This window comes from Micropterus salmoides, unplaced genomic scaffold (assembly GCF_014851395.1).
Source record: "Micropterus salmoides isolate LMB-PRFRI ecotype aquatic unplaced genomic scaffold, ASM1485139v1 Ms_hic_scaffold_9, whole genome shotgun sequence".
NCBI lineage: Eukaryota > Metazoa > Chordata > Actinopteri > Centrarchiformes > Centrarchidae > Micropterus > Micropterus salmoides.
Window position 1 is genome coordinate 565,988 of NW_024044681.1, and position 21,909 is coordinate 587,896.

Genomic DNA, 21,909 nt, shown 5'->3' on the forward strand with positions numbered 1-21,909 from the left:
ATCAACACAAGAGTTAAAGATTCAGTGTTTAAGTTTTAGTGGCATCTAGTGGTGAGGGTTGTGAATTGCCACCAGTGGCTCACGGTGCATTAACGTGCTCCTCTGACGGTCCCATTTCCTGAGTTGTGAAGTCGGTAAACCGGCATCAGTGTGTGTTCATGTGCTCTTAAGTCTGGATGTGGAATCAAAATGGACGCTACTACAAAGATGTGTTGGATTAACTAACATTATCAGAGCGTATAAACAATGAGCAGACATCTATTTCACTCTACATGGACAGCAAACTAACCAAAACAACCATATTACAAATTACATGTCGGCCAAATATGTATATGCAATATGTGATTATGCATGAATCAAAGTTCTGTATACTTCTTTATGTCCCATGTACACTTTATTTCTCTTTTTGGCAATAAAGATTTAAGGAGGAAAAAAAAGATTCTGATTACACCACATGAATGCACCATCAGTCACCGCTCACCCCTCCCTTTGCAAGCGCGCAGGAGAAGCTACGGTGGCCGAAACGCTCTGTAGGCCCTTGTGCTAAATAATTCGTGTGGGCCTCCATTTGTCCAAATTTCTCTTCTTTTCTCACTTCTAATAAACCAGACGACTACTATACTAAATCATGTACACCATTTAGAAACATATCGGCGCAACACACTGACTTCAAGGTAAGAGTGTATGTACTGTAGATAGAAGAGGCTCATTCTAAGGTAATACTGATATTAGCAACCTGGTTTCTAAGCTCAAGATAAAGCTTGGCTTTCTTTACAGATCAAAATCATGCCTATCTATTCGAGCTAGAAAATACCTGGTGATGGCCACTTATATCAGATTATCTGATTTATGCCTACATAAATTGGATGATTTTGAAATTGTGCATTGTGGTTTTCCACTGGCTGTAGTTATAGGACACATCATTGTACCCTTTACTATAAAGCTCAATGGCCCTCTCTGGCTGTGTTTTATCTATAAGGCACTTCTTGGACTAGCTCCTACCTACCTGAGTATCTTTTTAACAAGTACTCGAGGCCATTATGGATTAAGTTTGAAGGACGTCCTACACTTGTTGGTCCCCTGTGTCCGAACAGAATTAGGTTAAAAAGCTTTCATGTTTGTTGCACCTGCTGCTTGGAAGCTTCTTCAGAACTCATTGAAACTGACTGCCTTTATTTCTTATATACAGTTTGTTTCAACCCTGAAGGATATGGAGCAGGTGAATATTGGTCATTGTTGCCTTTATTTGTTGGAAACTTGTCCTTTATGTTTTTTTATGCTGTGTCTTGACCAGGTCTCTCTCTCAAAAGAGATGTTAATCTCAGTGAGACTCACCCGGTTAAATAAGGTTAAATAAGGTTAAAAAAAATTAAAAACATAACGGTTCATTCTGAAAAGGTCTTACACCAATGAAAACATAGGTTTGGATTTTATTTGCATTTCGTTCAATAGATCCTCCTAACACTCTTGGTTCTCTCTACAGTTTTTGCCACGTTAAACCCACCTAACAACCATCTAGCAACACCTCAGCACCCACCCAAACACCCAAGGACTTTCACAGTCTCGGCTGTGGCTTTAGTTTGTCTCTTCGCTGAGACACTGCCAGGCCACGTCAAACCAGCCTCACTTGTTCTCTCTGCTTGTAACATCCACCATTACTCACCACCCACTGCCTTCTGCTGGAAGATCGCCACATCAGCATCCACCTCCCCTTTTTCCCAGTCTACAATAAATACTCTTATTGTATCACTATTTCCATGTTTCGAGTCTGCTTCTGGGTTCTAAGTCTGCAAATCATAACAAGGACAGAAGTTCCCAGACTTTTTGAACTACGGCAGCCTTTGATGGTATCTATCTTTCCATAGCTTCCTCTGCCAGTCTGTATTTCTGACTGCTGTCCCCCTTAAAAACTTTACTTTGACAACCAGCAGCTGTGAGCTGTCAAACTGTGAGTCTTCATTACATTTATATATTAAATTGTTTTCCCAATTATGTTTTTTTCTGTCTTAAAATATGGAAATGACCAAACCTTGTGCCGCAGTACACACTTTGGTATGCACTGCCAACGGACACATCTTGTATCGCCTCAACAATCAAGCAAGATCTTGACTTCTGCTGCAGCAGCAAGCATGGCAGCTTTGGCGGACAACACATTTTCTTAAGATTCTAGATGTCCTCCACAGCCCTCTAATTTGATATACATGTTGAGGTTATCTGTGTAAGTGTAAAAACACAGCATATCACATATGCAGGGACTATATCCCTGCTCTGGGAAATCTCCAGCATGCCGACGGATGCTTTTCTTTTCTTTCTGCTGTTTTGAGGAGGATGGAGGTTTGAATGTTTCTGTCAGAGGGAGCTGATGAGCGGTTATGAAACTATGGAGGGCTGTTTTTTCCCCTCTGTCATATAAAGCTGGTTCTTTCAGAGATTTGGAGGAGGAGGTTGGAGGAATTGGAGAATTAACGTTTCTGTCAGAGGAAGCTGCTCTGCAAACAGACAGCAGCATCTCCATTGCCTTCAGGCTGAAACAAGGATTTTAATATGAGAGCGATGCTGTAACAGAGACACGGAGAGCGTCTCCAGCAGCTCTTTGTATATATGAAAATAATCATGTGCTGCTTCCTGGATCTTTTTCGTGCACTGCACATTTTTTGTTTGTATTTAAAATCATATCCTGTTTTTAAAAATAGTTTTTCAACAAGGACAATTTCCCTCTAAAACTCTAATCTGTCCTTTCACAATTGTGGTGGCCAATGAGTCCTCATGTAACAGCATGAACAACATGCACTAGTTAGTAGAAGGAAAATCTAATCATTCAACATTCACCATTGGAAGATCTAAGGTGTTTCATCATCATGACTGAGTTATTCAGTATGTCTTCTTCCCCTGCAGCTAAACTGAAACCTGGCCGAAGAATGCGGACTGGTATACTAATTATTTAACCATCCTGAATTAAATATCAGCTCTTCAAGACTTTTGCGTCACTGTTGCTCTTCAACCAAGCTGGCAGATCTTTCCATCTTTGAACCTATAAAAAATGTTTGTTTTGTTTTGTTTTCAGATGGTAGGGTCGTAAACAACATGAAAGCATGGCTCCAGTCTGTCTCACATCAACGGTTCAGGCTGGTGGTGGTGGTGGTGTAATGGTGTGAGGGAAACTTTGGGATGCACCAAGTGAGCATCGTCTAAACGTGACAGACTAGCTGAGTATTGTTGCTGACCATGTCCATCCCTTTATGACCACCATGTACCCATCTTCTGATGGCTACTTCCAGCAGGATAATCCACCATGTCACAAAGCTCAAATCATCTCAAACTGGTTTCTTGAACATGACAATGAGCTCGCTGTTCTCCAGTGGCCTCAACAGTCACCAGATCTCACTCCAATAGAGCACCTTTGGGATGCGGTGGAATGGGATTTGCATCATGGATGTGCAGCTGACAGATCTGCAGCAACTGTGTGATGCCATCATGTCAATATGGACCAAAGTCTCTGAGTTTCCAACACCTTGTTGAAAGTATACTATAAAGAATTAAGGCAGTTCTGAAGGCAAAAGGGGGTCCAACCCAGTACCAACACATGTGCGCATGTCCATGATCGTTTTTTAATCAACAGTGTGCAAATGTAAAGGCATACAGCAAGAGGTCAACCAGAAGGAACAACCTGAGGCTGTTAATACTAGCTTCAGCTGCTAACGCTATTTCCAAAGCATCCATCCATCGTCAACCGCTTATCCTGCGTACAGGGTTGCAGGGGGGCTGGAGCCAATCCTAGTTTACATCGGGCAAAATGCGTGGTACACCCTGGACAGGTCGCCAGTCCATCGCATAGACAAACAACCACTCATACCCAAGGACAATTTTAGAGACACCAATTAACCTAGCTTGCAGGTCTTTGGATGGTGGCAGGAAGCCAGAGTACCCGGAGAGAACCCAAACAGACACAGGGAGAACATGCAAACTCCACACAGAAAGGGCAGGGCAAACGGGGTTTGAACCCACAACCTTGCTGTGAGGTGACAGCACCAACCACTGCTCCACCGCGCCGCCCTATTTCCAAAGCAGTGTTGTTGAAAATACCAAATTAAAATGGATGATCCTGACCTAGAAATCAAGATATATAATATCCAGTTGGCAGCATCTCCTTTTTTAATATGATTTAGATGAGACATTTTAATTCATGGCAGAGTAAAAGTAGCTAATTCTTTTGAATCTAAGCTGAAACAATTTTTAATCACAGATCAATTAAATCATTTTAAATTGGCTTTAAATCTGATTATCTTTATGATTTTTATATCGAATTATGGATGTATACAATTACGATGTATCCAGATACATATTAAATCCCCTGATATAGAGTAATACAAACTCACAGCACTGTAATATGCAGACTCCAGACAGAAAGGCCCTAGCATAAATGATACAGAATATATGTTTCTGTGTGCTGCTCCTAAAGGAGCGTGATCACACCTATAGAGTCTGTAGCACCTGAAGCAGAACCAGGGTTACAATGTGTAACTTTTGTTTTCTCTGCTTTATCTCTGGTGAATGTAAAATAATGGAAGAGATACATTTTGTTTCTGGTGACTAAAAATGGAAAGGACAAAAAAAACCAAAACGATTAATGTATTCATTACAAAGACCAAAACTCACAAGCCTGACTGATTCTGCTCTATTACTCCACACAAACACACGCACACACACACAAACACACACACTCACACAGTGTTAGAGACTGGTGAGGGTTATAAATGACCCAGATATGATTTGTCATTAAAACAGCATGTCACCAAAATTATCTTTCAGTAACAAGGAGACATAGGCAGAGTATACGTGTGTGTGTGTGTGTGTGTGTGTGTGTGTGTGTGTGTGTTGGAGTGCTGTCCTTGAGTTTCTGGCAGACGAGATGGATGAGCTGTAATTACACTGATAGAGAGATGATCGGAGGATGGGAGGAAGGAGAAGAGGAGGAGGAGAGAGACAAGGTTGTGCATGTATTTGTCCTTGTATAGTAGCATGGACGCGTGCGTGTGCATATTTCTGTTTTTAAATGTAATGCTTGTTAAAGCATGATGGGATATCAGTCAAATCCAGCAGTGGAATGTTTTGACTTTCAAATCAGAATCACAACAGACACGATACACATGATAAACACTGTAAAGCATAGAAATAAAAGGAATAGAACAGCTTTACTCCCAGCAAGGTGGACGGACTCACTCAAGACTGGTGCACAACAATGGGCCCGTGTTTACTGGTCTAGTTCTGGGTGCTGACACTGGCCAAAACCTGGCAGATTCTTAGCTTCCAGCATTTAAACTAGAGGTTTTCACACTGTGAGGCACGCACAAGTGAGCTGAAGGGGAGGCGCGGAGAAAAAGACATTAGGTAAAGATACTGTGTGAGGTGAAAACAACTGGAAGTCATTTATTGTAGTTTGGCCCAGCTGATTTGGCCGCTTATCCAAACGACCAGCAGTTGCAGCAGCTGTGACACACAGCTCACGGAGGTAATTAAAGTACTTTAAAACCCTTAGCGCCCAATTGCCGCAATTAGTCAAAAACTCACACTCATTTTTGGAGTCATTACTCGGTCAAATCTGAACGCATGATACATGATACACGTTTTTAGATTCAGTGTTACTTACGCTTTAGAGGATATAATTATCTCCCATGTCGATTGCTAATAAAACTCAATTAATCATATACAAATCATAAAAAAGAAGGTCCTTATAATTACAGAAAAACAATGTTTTCTTCAGTATCAAAGTAATCCAGTGATAGTTTTCTGAACACCCGTGGGTTCACTGCTGACAGGAACAGGTAATAGATACAATCGGCATACTTGTGATTGGTGCCAGTTTGCCAACATGCAAACAAAGTACAGTAAAGTTACTGTTTACAAAGCATTGTGGGAGCTGCAGTTCCAAAAATTGGAGCATGATTATCCCCCAAATAAAACTGGACATAGAATAAAAACATGAGTGGCAAAGACCATAAATATAACCTTTTTTCATGTTGCAACACTGGCACATTACTTAGGCTAAACAACATGGTTCCTATTATTAATTTGGCAGCAATATCTGGTCCAGATCTGGCTCAGATTTAGTCTCCCAACACATCCAAATGTTTACTCAACTAAGCTAAGAGAAAAGGAGGTAATCAAACCATGTCAACCGCAAGTTAATTATCTCTAATCTCAAGATACTCAACTGTGTTCTTGAGTTCACATTTTAATTACTGCGTTAATAACAAATAGCGATATCTGACTCAATTATATTATCTGGAGACATTTAACTGGTATCTTGAGATTTACACTTTGAGAATCAACCTTTATCAAGTGCTTGGAAATGGTGCTCATTTGTAGTATTTTAAGCCAGTTGTCCTGATATATTAATTTAATTAAGATATTATCTGGAGACATCAACCACTGTTTTCATGTGACAACAACTTATGAAGATGACAAACTCTCAAGTGTTCTCAAGACCTCCATGTCCTTATGGCTTCGTTATCTCATGACAGCAGATGGTGCTCTTATTAAGCTCCTTAAAGAGGAACTCTAGTGATTTTGAGTTGTACTTCCATGGAGCTAGAGGACCCATGACAGACAGATAAGCAGTATCAGCAGAAGCTTTTACAGTGTAAAATTAAGCCACTGCTACCAACCACTCAAAATCAATACCAAAGAACATAATCAGTGCTAAAAATCAAGATCGAGTAGGTTTCAACAAACCTACAGGATATCATATACTATCCTGTAATCCCAAAGTATTTTCCCGTGGGATCTCAGTTAGTGGGTGCCCGATAACATCATCAGGATGATTTTGTCAGATTTGAAAAAAGGCTCACGATTGTTTTCACAGACTGAGAAGTTAACCGTACTCTATCCAATCCATTTTATTTATACAGCACATTTTAAAAACCGGGTTTACAAAGTGCTGCACAAAGAATCAAATATATAACACATCGAACACATAAACACAAACAAATGGTTCACAAACAATCGAAAGGCAACAACAGAGGACCACACAGCTCTCATGCTGGATTAAAAGCCAGGGAATAAAAGTGAGTTTTAAAAGTTCGACGGTGGGGGATATTTTGACCTGTGGCGGTAAAGATCATTCCATTGTTTGGGGGCTCCCGTTGGCCCCGATTTTTTTAACCTGGTTTTAGGGGCTACCAGCCGGAGCTGATCAGCGGACCTTAGTGACCTTGAGGGGCTGTAAACTTGAAAAAGGTACCCATGTAGTTATTTAAAAACAACCATGAGATCTTTTTTTCTGAAATGGACTATGAGCCAGAGAAGTGATGCCAGAACAGGTCTGATGTTTTTATCTGTTTGTTAAGATTTAAAAGAAATTTTTATTTTGACTACAAGTTTTGCATAATGCAGCGGGTAGCCCAGGTCCACAGGAAAGACATCACCGGCCTGACTGGGTCCAAACACAATGACCTATGTTTTTATTTAAGGTTTGGATTGGATTGGGAGGAAGATGGCATCTGGCTCGTTGCTTTACCCTAGCTACTTTTGTGTTCAAGAAGAACATTAGCTTTACTCCCAGTGCTTAGATGTGTTAAAATCACTTGTTTCTTCCTGGTCCTGAAGTCTTTCCTGTGATCATTATCAAGCTATCACAACTTCATTAGGTCAAATATTAGGTGAATATATTGACTGCTCACTGTTTTTACCCCATAGCTAAGGATTTATGTCGAGATAACAAGCTTCCATTCTATCCACACAGGTTTCATCATGGAGGTTTTTCCTCTCAGCCTCGAGACAAACAGGAGTCCCATAAGACAAAAAGAGAAGAAATGGCCTAGAATCAACAACATGTGGTGTTTGGTGCATAATGAGATCATTAAGTCAATCACAGGATACGTGGTTTTGAAAAATAAATAAGAGCACCAGAAAAACACAATTTCTTATCTCAAGAAATGCAAATAATTAAGTTAGGATCAAGAGATAAGAATTAGAAGAGAGATAAATACCTTTATAATGCTTTTGCTTGCTCAGTTTTTATCTCTACAGGGTTTGTCTTAAATCACTTTTATTAGATGTGTTAATTACATGTTCTTCTTTTCTTTCTTGGTCTGTTTTTACTGGGTTTTAATCATCTGCTGTTGACATGGAAAGAAAGTAGTGAAAGTGAAACATTCTGCACATATCTAAGTTGTTGCTCCATAAAAGGAACCCCAAAACCAGAATCACAGCAGCACTTGTGGTTTTGTTTGCCATGTCGAGACTCACCGTCACGCCGTTGTCGGTCTGCGTCTCTCTGTAGGTGAAGTTACAGACGGCCCAGGCCAGGTAGTACGTGGACATGCGCGGCGTGCGGGCGAAGCGATTGGTCAGCCAGCCGTCTTCGTCCGACAGCGAGCTGCTCTCGACGGGCATGTTGGCGAGCGAGGTGTACTGCGGGTCGTGGCGGAGGGTGAGGGAGAACGTGGCCTTGTAGACGGGCTCGTCGAAGCAGGGGAAGGCCTTCCGGGCGTGGATCGGACTGAACTGAGTCACCGCCAGGTATCTGGAAGAAGAAACAAATGAACTGTGTTATTGTGACATAAAGGAAGACAAATGACTTTAGGACTGGCTGAAAATGGTTAAAGGAATGACATTTAAGTTTTTTTTCAACGCAGCAGACCCAAAATTAGGCCACCTGTGCACACGTCTGTGCAGCGTCTCTGGGTGTTTCTCTGTTTCTCTTGTGTTTCCCATCCCTCTTATTTGTCTGTACATGTGTGGGGATGTGTGATCTCGTTTTGGCCCGTAATGATCCAATAGACCATCCAGCTCTGATACTCCTGGCGTCCTGCTTTGCTATTCATAACCAGATCTCCAGTACCTGCTGCTACATTGCCACAGATTCCCAGACTCTGCCATTGCCAGCCTCACCTGCTTCGGATTAATCTACTCTGTGCTGTAAATAAAGACTTGTGTTCTGTCTCTGTTTTCAGTCTGCAAATTACAAAAACATAACACTACCGCTGCTGTGACCTTTACTAGATATAGGTTTGACTAGGGGTCAAGTCCAGGTGGCAATCAGGAATCACAGCTGATGCTTCTTTTGTAAATATTTTTTTAAAAGTAGTTTAAGAGTTAGAGTAGGAAAACCTTTCTTGTCCATCACAAAGTGACTGAAATGTTCCTTTGGCGCAGCCAACAAAAGCTAAAAATACACAATGGACTCATCAACGTAAATTGTACAACAGTATCTAAAGTTTGCAAACATTAGTCATCGTAAGCAACTTGCAGTATGAGCTAGGGTGTTTCTGTTTCATTGCTTATGAATGCACTGAGAAAGATTTGCTTTAACTTTAAATCAAAGGTCCTCGTGTTGTCTCTCTCCCTTTCTTTCTGCTTCTTCTTCTCCTCATTGTAAACTGTTTCTATCCTCCTACTTCCCTGTTCCAGCTCTGTCTCTCTTTCTCCCCCCGCTGTCGTCATCTCTCTACACCGTGTTTTAATTTGTGTTTCTTTCCTCCTTTCCTTTACTCTCCCCTTCCTTCCAGGTCTTTCTGTCAATACGTCTGGCAGCAGCGGATCGATTTGGACCGTGTTGTCGTCATCACAGGATGTGTGTTTCTGAGGCAGATGGAGTTTTAACTGTAATGTGCAGGGAGAATGATGTATTGTTGCTCTTCCAGGCCACAGTGGAGCATCACGCTGCTGCCAGTGTTTGGATGTGTTAGATGGATTTCTCCAAATTCAACAATAAAAAAACAGTGCTGGTCTGTGCCGACCACAGCTGTTACAAATTACTGCTGAAAAGTACATCTCCACTTGTCTCCCCGTGGAAGCGCGGGAATGATGCTCTCTTCCTGCTAACACTTGATTTTTCTGTTTACATTTAGAGCAGCTTGTGTTTGCATGGCAGTTTAACTATTATAACGAGCTGTCTTTTGTATTTTTGCACTGTCTCTTGGTTGTACATCAGTAATGTTCACTTACAGCTGCTCTTTTCTTTTTTTTTGACTTTTTATTGATCCTTTTACACAAATAGCATTTTTGCTGTTTTTACACAGTTGCACACGTGTACTTTATGTAGTCTTGTTTTGCTCTGTGTTTTGTTTTCTAGTAGTAATATGGATGAAATTGCAATAAAAACAGTCTACAGTAAATCTGTTTTTTGACGTGTTAAAATCAAACCACGTTGACTAACAGTAGGAAACGGGAGTCTCTCGGTGAAAGTTCGATGTTTTATTGATCAATCCACCCACCCCATCCTCCTCCCACTGCTTTGTTGCTCTAATAATGTCTCACTACTTCCTCCTTTGCCCCCGATGTATAATCAGTAGAGAGCTTTCCACTTTAAAGTAAACGTGTCGTGTTTGGGCAGCTGCTGAATCGAGTGACGCTCGACGTTTTTCTTGACAGTCTCTTTGGATCAGATATTATCATCTGGAAAATTTCAGATTGTATCTCAATGTTCTCTTTTTGAAGTATGTTTTCCACAGATCCATTTATACCCCTCAAATAAAATAGTCTCGAAATAATGTTTAAATCCAATATTGGTATAAACCAGCTCTGCTCACAGATTTGTAACATTTCCCACAAGAGTCTACAACAACCAGAGATAAAAGGCTGCCTGGGTCTCTACTGACTGACAGATGTCTCTGGTCTCACATTATATGTCATTATATCGATTCATTTGCTTAACATTTGGCCCTGAATTTCAAATTATGTCATTAAATTAGTCTAGTTAAGCAGAATTGCTGTTGCATTAAAGGACAAAAGAAGTTATCCAGAATTCAATTCATCATATTCTTCACACTTAAATCGTGTGCTCTCAGGCTCAGGTTTCAAAGTTGAAGCAAAGTCCTGTATTAAATCCATACAGAATGTGAGATGCTGTTGTACAAAGCAGGATTTTGTTTTAGTCTTTGAACCCTACAAAGGAGAAATTTAAGGTGGAATCAGAGTTCAGAGGGTTAAAGGATAATCCTCTGATGTTGGAGCCGACAGGTCGGCTCTCTGTCGGCAGAAATTTTTACAGGAAGACGTTTGACTTCTTCAGATTTTCTTGTTCAGTATGAAAAAACAGCTTTCACTGAGAGAGATAATCCAAAATAAACACGAGGAAATGTTCTGTTTCCTCCTGATTTCTTAAAGCTGAGTTGCTTTCCGAGCTTTGAAACATTCGTCTGTCGGTCAGCTGACAGAAACAGGACGAAACTCCTGGAAATAATCCCTCTTTAAACTTTGTTATCGCATTTTACTCCTGGTGTTTGTGGAGGAAAAGATGAAAGGAATAAGAGTGGGAGGAGGAGGTGGAGAGGAGAAGGTGGGAGAAAGTATAGGTGGAGGAAGAGGGGAGGAGTGGAGGAAAAGAAAAGGAGGAAAAAGCTAAGATGAAAGGAGAGAGAGAAGTGAAATGAGGCAAACAAAGAGAGGGGAAAGTGAAGGAAAAGAAGAATGAGCGCAGAAGGAAGAGGTAAAAAAAAATATCAGAAGCTGCCATGAAGCACTAAATATTCAAATGAGAGGAGGTATACTGGGAACGAAAGATAAAGGAGAAAGAGCAGTGGAGGAGGAGGAGGAGAAGAGAGCAAGAATAGAAGCAGAAAAGATTAAAGAATGAAAGATGATGATGAAAGAGGAAGGAGAATAAGACATGGTGGGGGGTGAGAAAGAAGGAAGAGGATGAAGATGAGGATTGATAGAAATTAAGGAGAGGAGGAGGAGAAGTTCAAGAAGAGTAGATGAGGGAGAGGAGAAGCAGGAGAAAGACTGGCAAGAGGAAGACACAGGAAAGTAGGAAGAAAAATGAAGAGAGGACAAGAGGAAGGAAAAATGGAGACAAGGAGGAAGAGATGGACAATAGACACTGACGGATAAAAGAGAGAACGAGAAACTGAAACAAGGTTTAAAGAGATAGAAGAGGAGAAGGAGAAAGATGAAGAGGAGAGAGCTGCAGGGGAAAAGGAGAACATAAGGAAGATGGAGGAGGACAGGTGAGAGGAGAAGAAAGAGAGCAAAGACAGGAAGTAAAGGAGAAAGAGAAGAAGGAAAGAGAAGAAAAAGGAGTGAAAGACCAGAAGAAGTTTAGAGAAGAGCGTGAGGAAAGAGAAGAGGAAGAGTGGGAAGGAGAAGGAAATGGAGGTGGTGGAAACAAGTAAGTGTAAGATGAAGAATGAGCGCAAGAAAAGAGAAAAGAAGAAGTGGGGGGATATGAATGAGGAGAAAGAGAGAGCTGGAGGAAGAGTTCAAGAGGAAGATGAGTGTGGACAAAAGAAAAAGGAGGAGGAAGAGAAGGAATGAAGAGTAACAGTGGAGTTAGCGAGAGGGAAAAAGGTGGCAAGGAGGTGGAAAAGAGAAGACAAGGAGAAGACAATAAGGAGAAAGAGGGGGAGAAGTAGAAGTACATGCGAGCAGAGAAGATAAGCAGGTAAAGAAGAGGAAGGAGGGAGGATAGATGAAAAGTTGAAGAAAGAGGGGAAGTACAAGATGAGGAGGAAGAGGAAAAAGGGAAGCTTTGGGAGGATGAGAAGAGAGAATGAAAGAGAAGATGAGGAACGCCTGGAAGAAAAGGAGATCAGACTGAGAGGATAAAAAAGAGCTGAACATAAAGAAAAGACAAAGAAAGGAGGGCGGGAGTAGAAGAAGAGGAAGATGAGGAAGATGGGAGTGGAGGGGAAGAAAAGATGGAGACAAGGGGCGGGACAAAGATGAGATGGAGAAGGGTTAAGGTAGGATGAAGAGAGTGAAGATGAGGACGTGGATGACGGAGGAAGTGAGAAAAAGAGAGAGTGAAGGAATAAACTGAAACGAGGTGTGGAGAGGTGATGATAGAGGGAGGAGGGGGAGGGGAGGGGAGGGAGGAGGTGAAGAATGGAGGGAGGAGGGAACAGAGAATAATAAACAGAGGGCGAGCGAGGCAGACAGAAAGAAAGAGAGAGAGGGAATAATGGAGAAAGCCTGAGAGGGACGAGATAAAGAGAGAATCTATTAGAGGAGAGGATGAGTTTGTAACACACACACACACACACACACACACACCCCGCGTAAAAACTAAATAAAACCCCAATTTTAACACACACGCGCACAACGTGACTTCAGCAAGTTGCCAACAGTCATAGCTGCCAAGGTAACGCTTGTTGTCACAGTAATCCTGATTGACAATCGAGCCTACAGCGTCGCCCCGGACAACAACGACACGTAAACACACACTCATGCATGAATTCATGCGGCAATGCTTCGCTTCGTCTCCTGAACACTAGAAGAAAAATGAACATGACATCATTTCCTGCTGTACTGTTTGTCATTACCCTGTGTGGAGACACCACAGAAGAAGAGAACAGGCATGTGAATGACACCCCTGACACACACGCACACACACAGAAACACACAGAAACACACACCTCATTCAGATGCAGAGGTGTGACTGAAGGGGAAACTGTTGAGTCAGGTGCTTTTCTGTGTGTATGTGTGTAGAAGTGTGTTAGAAGTGTGTTTCATTTCTATAAGTATCTCACACACACACACACACACACAATACTGGACACACTGATCCCTTTAAGCAACGTCTCAGATTGCAATTCCCCTCCTTCACATTGAAAAGACTGCAATATATACTGTGTGTGTGTGTGTGTGTGCGTGTGCATGTGTGTGTGTGTTGCTGCAGCAGCTATAGTTTTACACAGGAAGCCGGTGAAGAGGCTGATTCATCATCTTTGGTGTAAAATATGCGACTGATGGAGGAGACGGTGGGGGCTTTGTTAAATCAGATTTCAATTCTGCACATTTATTTAGGGAGCGATGGGAGGAGAAGCTGAGGATGAAGGAGATAAAGAGAGGGAGGAGGAGAGAGGAAAAGAGGAGGAGGTGAGGCGAGGAGGAGATAAGGAAAGGGAGAGAAGATGAAGTGTGGACCGTGACCCACTGGTGGTCAATGATAACCGCTGGTGTGCTTCACACTCAGCTGATGTGAAATTAAATATTGGACAAGAAATCACTCATCGTGAAGTTTTAGAAACACAGTTCTATCGAACTGTTGGCGACTGAAGATACACCGCCTGTCCACACATGCAAGAAACTCAAAATCCTTCATGACCACTAGTACAAGGCAGTAAAGGAAGTATTATGGGGGAAGTCTGTTATTTGGCTGGATTATTATCACCATAAAAAGTCCAAGAAACTTATTCCGAATAAATGTTTAGGTGCAGCACAGACTGCAACCAGGAATCAATAAAAACCCAACAAGGATTGTCAGAAGCTGGTGAGTTGTTTCAAAGGAAGTGTTATTCATGCTAGCAGCTCCACGAGGCTGGGATCGATATGCATTACGTGCTGGGAATAAAAATGAAGGAATGAAACATTAGCTGAGTAAAATCAAAACATCTACTGGATGGATTGCAAAAACATTTTATACAGACCTGGTCCCCAGAGGATGAATCATAATGGCTTTAACAATCCCCTGACGTCTCCTTTTGCGCCACCATGATGTTGACATTTGTGGTTTTAATAAAATGTCTCAGAAACTGCTGGATGGATTGCCCTCAGCATGAATTATAATAACTTTGCATCCATTTGTGACAAAACTTCTTCTGACTTCACCATCAGCCTTTTTTTGTTTTTAGTGCTAATTAGCAAACCTGCACAAGTATGTTAGCATGGCTGAAGGTTAGCATATTAGCATGTTTGCCAAAAAACATAGCAGTGATCTTAGTATCTTTATCTATTTTTATCTTTTTTACAGTTGAGGTTGTACGTTTTGTTTAAAACTAACTCATCTTTTCACCCAGATTCTTTGTCTTTATAATTGCTATCTTTATTATAACAAACAGCAGCTGTTTCATGTGTAGGTCGCGTCATTTCCCGTTTCACATTTCAATTGTGTTTTCTTAACAAAACGTGGTTTGGAGATTTGTTTCTGTGTGTTTTTTGGGTTTGGGCGGCACGGCTCGACGGAGCGCTCATAGCCTCTTTCTTTCATTTGTTCACTAACCATTTCATAGACTTCTTTGTTCTTGTGTGTGGTGTCCAACATCTGGGAAATACACTGAACAAAATTATAAAGGTAACACTTTTGTTTCCATTCATCATGAGCTGAACTCTATGCGAAGGAGATGTGTTGCGTGAGGCATATGGTCGTCCCCCCAGATACAGATTGTTTTGCGGAGCCCCCCAGTACAGTGAAACTGCACATTTTGGAGTGACCTGTTATTGTGGCCAGCCTAAGGCACACCTGTGCAATCCCCATGCTGCCTGATCAGCATCTGGATATGCCACACCTGTGAGGTGGATGAATTATCTCTGCAAAGGAGAAGTGCTCACTAACACAGATTTTGACGGATTTGTGAACAATATTTGAGAGAAATAGGCCTTTTGTGTACATAGAGAAAGTCTTCGATCTTTGAGTTCAGCTCATGATGAATGGGGACAAAAACAATAGTGTTGCCTTTATAATTTTGTTCAGTGTATGTTGATCTGACCAAACATCAATGAGGCATTTTACCTCCTCGCAGCACCAAAGAACAAAGCTGACCGGAACAGTCCAGGTGTGAACGCACCCAAAGTGTCATGCATTAAATAGCAATCCATCTTATAACTGAGATATTTCACTATGAACTGAAGTGGGCAGACTGCCGTCTGTATGACCACATTCAGGGTCTGAAATTAGCACCCGCCTAAAGCTGGTAAACCGTTGGTAGTGTCGGGTTTGTAATGAGCACTGACTGTATAATACCAAAGTCCTTAAAGGCTAGTCCTGGTTATTTCGGACTAACAAGACCAGGCCCCTCTCTGAATGATGGAGGAGAGAGCCAGCACTGCACTTTCACCGAACACCGGGACATAAAAACTGCATGTATAGAATCAGCAGTTAAATCTGAAAAAGTTTGATCACTCAAAATAAGGTTTAAAAAGCGTTTTCCCCCACAGGTTATACTTCTACTACACATGCGTGGTAGCAGTGATGCATATGTCTACTGCCTCATCTGTTAAAAGCAGACGATTGGCTTTCTAGCGGGAGGGGCGGGATAACTGTCATCTTTGGTGTTGCGGGCTTCCCCTATAGAGTTGTAATAAAGATTCTTAAAGATAGCATGTCTCCTCTTAAAACGTCTCTGATAATACTCTGTGGTGAACTTCAAGTTCTTGTGTGCTTTGTGTTTCTTGTCGTCTGTTGGTACCTTAGAGATATCTGGTTCTTAGTGGTTGTTCAGTAAGGTGGAGTGACTGTCACGAACTGAAAGACATGGGTCTTTTGTGCAGGCAAACAAAATTTATTTTGTGTTTATATTCAACACATTATTTACATTAAATGATGCCTAAATGAGCTGAATTTTAACCCTTCATTTAGAGTATTTATTACAAAAGGCAGGTAACATTTCTCGGTGGCAGACAATATAATACTGCCACAGTGGCAGGCAGTGAAATAAATTAACTTCAGACCGTGACCACATTGCAAATGCAGCTAAAAATTAACAGGTCAGTTTCAGGCTCAGGCACGAGAGTCCTCTAAATGACATCTTGGATTTGTGAAGACCTCTATTACCTCTCCTCCTCCTCTGTGTGTCTGTGTGTTAAAGGCTCATATATTTAGCTTCACTTGACTGCCATGTTAGAGAGGTTACCCTCTGACACACGCTGCAGACGCTGAGTGGGTGAGAGCGGTATTGATCTGAAACACCTCATCTCAACACTGGATTACTCGATCAGAATGAGAGGGAGGTATGAGGAGAGACGCTCCTGATGAAGACGAGATGGTAGATGAGGCAGATCTGTTGACCAATCGGCTTCTTTCTGCCCTCCATTAAAATGTAGACTCTCACATAACCTTCGTTAACCATCAGTCTCTCTCGTTAACACTCCAACATCCAGCTGCACTACTACCCCTCGTTAAAGAAAGCAGCTATGCAAAAACAGCCTCTGTCTAATGACAAAGTTCCTCACAGGCTCTGAGGGGGTAAAAAAAATAAAAAAATAAAAAACAGCTCTCCTCGGGTGATTGGGGTTTCTTTTAGAAGTCTGGGCATCAGGAACGTTCTGCATCAAAAAATAAAGAAATGATCTTGGCTAACAGCCAAATTCCATATCTCTCAACTAACACTGGTGATCCTGTATAACACACATACACTCTCTCTTTTACTCATTACCCACTTGAAAATTTACTCGAGCTAGAATATATTCATGGAAATATAACAATAGATTCAATCTGTCAAAGATCTTCCTAGTAAGTGCTGTTTATAGAGAAATATTGGTGCAGGATTTCATCCACGCTTGTCACCGTGTTTCTGTTCTGCTATTTTTCATGACTAATGTTAAATAGCTACGTACTGTAGAAAGATGACATTCTGAATCCCGTTTAAAAGATTCTCTTGGGTGAACAGCTGACAGTGAGCACAACACCAGATCAATTTCTAATCCTGAAAAAAATCAAACATGTGGATAGTGACACAGAGGTCCAGAACAATGTGCCTAAATTAGATCACAAACACTGCAAAGCTGCATTAGTGAACTCCAAATGTGAGTGACATGACTTAAGTAGAAGTGAAACAATCTGTCAGTTCAACAGAAACATAATTAGCAACTATTTTGTAACTTTTCCACAAAAATATATTTTTTTAAATCTCACTGTTCTGAAGTACAAATGAGAGGTATTTGTACTTTACTTGAGTATTTTCTTTTCATGCAACTTTCTACTTCTACTCCACTACATCTGAGAGGGAAATACTGTATTTTTTACTTCACTACATTTATCTGCATTACTCTGCCCTCAAACAGCGTGCTTCATGTGTTTCCCCAAGTCTGGACACAGTTTAAGTCGACTGGACGATGATTGAACTGATAGAAATGCTTCCATTTGTTGCTCATTTATTAAGCTAACAATGTATTTATTAAGATTTCAGCTTAACTGTGAGTGGGTGAAACAACAGATGGAAAGCAGAGAGCTTTAAGGAAGTTTTCATACTTCTTCCGCAGTAAACTTGTCACTTTTGGACTCCATTGTAACTGACAATGAGGCTGACCGCAGCAGCTTTGATGAGGAGCAAATTACAAACATTTTACTTTTCATGCTTCCATGGCGTTAGAGTCTAAAAACCATTATAAGGCGGTCTTTCACAACCACACGACTATTTCACACTTACACTGACTGCTTTGCAGTTCATGCATTCTGCTTCACACGGATCCCGACCGAGATGGAAACACATTCATTTTTTCTTTAACTCATCTGTGAATTTACATTTGGGTGATTTTACGCTGTCCAGGCGCCACACGTGCCACTGTTGACAAGCAAGCTGCTCTGCTCTGTCTCTTGGCTGTTGCTGTGGGGAATGACTGAGCTGCAGTTTGACCAACGTTTGTATGAAGGGCGTTTACATGACTGACCAATGGTGGCGTGTGGTCAAAGCATTGCAAAAACGCACACAATGAATGACGACTGTAGAAAGCAAAAGCTGCTTTAAAAAGCAGTATGACTTGTTTGAATTTTAATTTGTAAAAAAAAAAAGAAAGCAAAAGCTGTATCCCAGACATTCTGAGCAATTTAGAAATCCCTGCCGGACGTAATTTTTAAGGATATGGTCATCCTATCTGAATACAGTTTAATAAGTTTGAAAGAGCTAAAAATAGTCCACTGAATCTGACTGTGTGGAAAAGCACAATCCCTACCCTGCTGCAGTTTCCTATACATTAGCTGAGTATTGATGTGACGGTTTTTATCTGGTTGTGATATCATGTGAGCAGCAGACAGCAGGTCAGTCGAGACTGCACAGAAGCTGCTGCAGAGACTGGACCTTTTTAAACTGGTTTCACTGGGAGACGACAGCAATCGCAACGTCATATTTTACATAATTTACATAAAGATCAATACTAAGCTTAAACAGTGATAATGTGTGTGAGTGTAAGTGTGCTAATTAATTTCCCCCCTCCCAGCATTTAAGCGTTTTAAGCCCAGCCAGGGGTTTATAGTAACTCTGGATATTTAGCAAATCTCAGTGCAACGTGTGTGTTTCTGTGTGTGTGTTAGCATTAGCCACACTGCTGCATCAAGCTAATCCTTAAACTAACAGTGAGCTCTGTACACACACACACTCAGTCTCACCGACGTTGTACAAATCTGACATTTTGAAGCTTGTTTCTGAATAAATTATTATTATTTGTTTAAATAATCAGCTGTGATTTTTACCATGTGTCTTTTTGCTTTGCTGCTTAGTCATCAGATTAACATATTTATGAAGACTGGCACCTTTAAAGGGTGTTAGTCACACTTTTGTTCTTCTTGCTACGTGTCTGCAAACTGACTTACTCAAATATTTATTTCAGCCATTAATACGAATAATTTCACCCGTCCTCATGACTCTCCCAGGAGCACTGTCCTTGACGAATTCTTGCACATTCTTGTCATGCACGTACTCACAAGTCAAAACAAAGTCAATGCTAATGTTGTTTTTCTTATACCTCTCCCTCTCTTAGAAAACTGGGTTTCTCTTTTACGTGGCGTTTCAGAAATCATGTTAGCGCACAACGTCGACAGTAACCAGGTTTCTGTCAACTGCATCATTAAACTTTAACTAACAGGTATGTTGTGTTGTGATGGAGCTCTGCTGGTCCATCAGCTGCTGTATTGATCCAATATTGATCCGAACAGCAGCTGCCAGTGAATATGGGACCACTGGTGGTGAAAACATACAGAGACCAAACTTGAATGGTGAGGAGCGTTCTGTCTATACCTTTTATTATTTTATTTGGCCAATCTTTACGTCAAAGTGCACACATTAAACATCATGCCATTATTTTGCTTCTAACAGCTTCCGTACTTTATCAGCAGCTGATTAAAACTGCTGCTGGAGACATTGTATAATCACAAAAGGCTAAAATGTCCTTCCTATAATTAAACAAGAATGATCTAAATCCGAGGAAGCCAATGAAGGAATAAATTCTGCAAAAAAAAAGCCACGTTAATATAAAAGAAACAGTCAATTTAAATAATCTGTCTCGGATGCCTGGTTTAATATGTATTGAGTTTTTGTGTTTGTCCTTTTGTAGGCTTTTTAACAGGATTTTAATAGGTCTTAAAGAAAGAGTCACAGTGTGAATATTGTTTTCCAGCAGATCAGTCAAAAGCTTTAACCACAACTTTATCATGCAGTATCATTCTAAATGACTAAAAAACTATTGCTTTAATACAATAAAACACAAGAGAATGTGTATTATAGCAACTAATATCATTTATAAAAAACAAAGTAAATCTATCAAAAGTATCCAAAATGTCCAAAAATGCGTGCACATTTTAATTTCCTGAATTAGAAAATGACACTCTGCACACTCTTCCCTTTAAATACACTTATGACTATTTCAGTTCCACCTCACACGATGTTGCTGCACGTTGCTGCTATCAGTCATCACTATCTGCCTCCTGTGTGTGCGGCGGACATTCTGAACTGGAGAAACAGCAGCGATTGTCCTGCTCTGTTCATCGATCTGTCAGAGGCATCGCTCTCTGGCTCTGTACAGTTCGATGGCATCAGTTTATGTGGAGGGTTGATCAGAAAATGGATCTCTGACATGGTTGAATTGTTCTCAGTCTTTTTTTCAGTAAAGATCTTTGAGTATTTTAGTAGTATAGCCTATTGCTTCACTATTTTCACCAGTAGAATTAGGTTCCCAAAACATATCTGTAAATTTCATCATTTTTGCTGACAACCAGGGGTGGAAATTAACCTTTTGGCTCACCTGCTAAGGTGGCTGATAGATAAAAAAAACACCTTACAAATCTACGCCAATCAAACACAAGTAACATGAAAAGAACAAACAACAACCAATGAATACCTCTAATCCGTGAGTTACATGATTTTAGATAGCTTTGTACACCGGGGACCAATTTATGTGCGACACACAACCAACAAGAACGCTGGTCTGCTGCTAATTACCATCAAAGAGAAATTATATGCCGAATATATTTACCCACCACATAGGGTAACCTTACAACATTTGGCCGCCAAACGGAAAATCCACCCGCATTTGGCAGGTGGCGGGTGTTAATTTCCATCCCTGCTGACGACACACATCTATTTCATTCATTATGAAACTAAAAAGACTCCTTGATCTCCTTGATTTTCACGTAACCTCAAAGAGTGTTTGCTGTAGCATCAAAACACACTTGCTGTTGCCAGGGTGGCCACGATTTCTTACCAAATCAACCAGGACTCAAATCTTAAAGAAAAACTTTAATTAGTTTAATTATCATTTTAAAATTAAAACCAAATTTGTGACGGCGTGAGGACAGAAGGGATGTCACAAGAGACATGACAGTAATCGTTTTCAATAACGTCAAACTCTATCTCATTTGTCCTGGACATCCTCACACAATTTTCACAGCTTTTAGTTTTATTAAAGGAGTGTACGTGGGATTTATGTATTTATTTTTTTACTGTGTTATCGGATTGGATATCGTGAATTGTGGAATTTTTCTGGTATAGTGACATCCCTACTCAGCAGATATATTATTTGTATTTTAGGAGGTTTTGCTTTGAATTTGCTTTTGAATTCATCATGTAAAACATAAAAATCGTTGGAAGTCCATTTACCCCACTACTACTTCCAGAAAAGTACCAAAAACTAGTAATAACCATTGAATAATACAGAGAAATGACTGTATGTTTAATGAGTCCTTCTACGGTCCTGAGTTTACTCCTCTATCCAATCACAAGTGAGCACTTCTGATTTCATCAATTGACTACAACTTTGTTTTTATGCAATAAGTGGAACAGACGATAAAATGTTCTGTCGCTGTGGTAACACACACACACACACACACACACCGAGGCCACACAGACACAAACTCATGCATGAAATAATAAACGTATCAGCACACAGTCTGTTTCCCATCAGCACTGTGGGGAAGAAATCTGATGTGGAAAAAACTCTGCAGCAGAGGCTTATGGGAAATTCATAAGGAGGGAGTGA

The 21,909-nt window shown here is 40.8% G+C and overlaps 1 protein-coding gene across 2 annotated transcripts in view; it reads right to left on the bottom strand.

Annotated features, from left to right (window-relative positions):
• The window catches only part of LOC119895745 (thyrotropin-releasing hormone-degrading ectoenzyme-like), a 210,228-nt gene that overhangs the window by 168,767 nt on the left and 19,552 nt on the right, over positions 1–21,909 (bottom strand). For both annotated transcript variants that reach the window (XM_038709043.1, XM_038709042.1), the window contains exon 3: positions 8,248–8,524. In XM_038709043.1, coding sequence (XP_038564971.1) covers positions 8,248–8,524 — 277 coding nt within the window. The remainder of the gene's footprint in view (positions 1–8,247; positions 8,525–21,909) is intronic.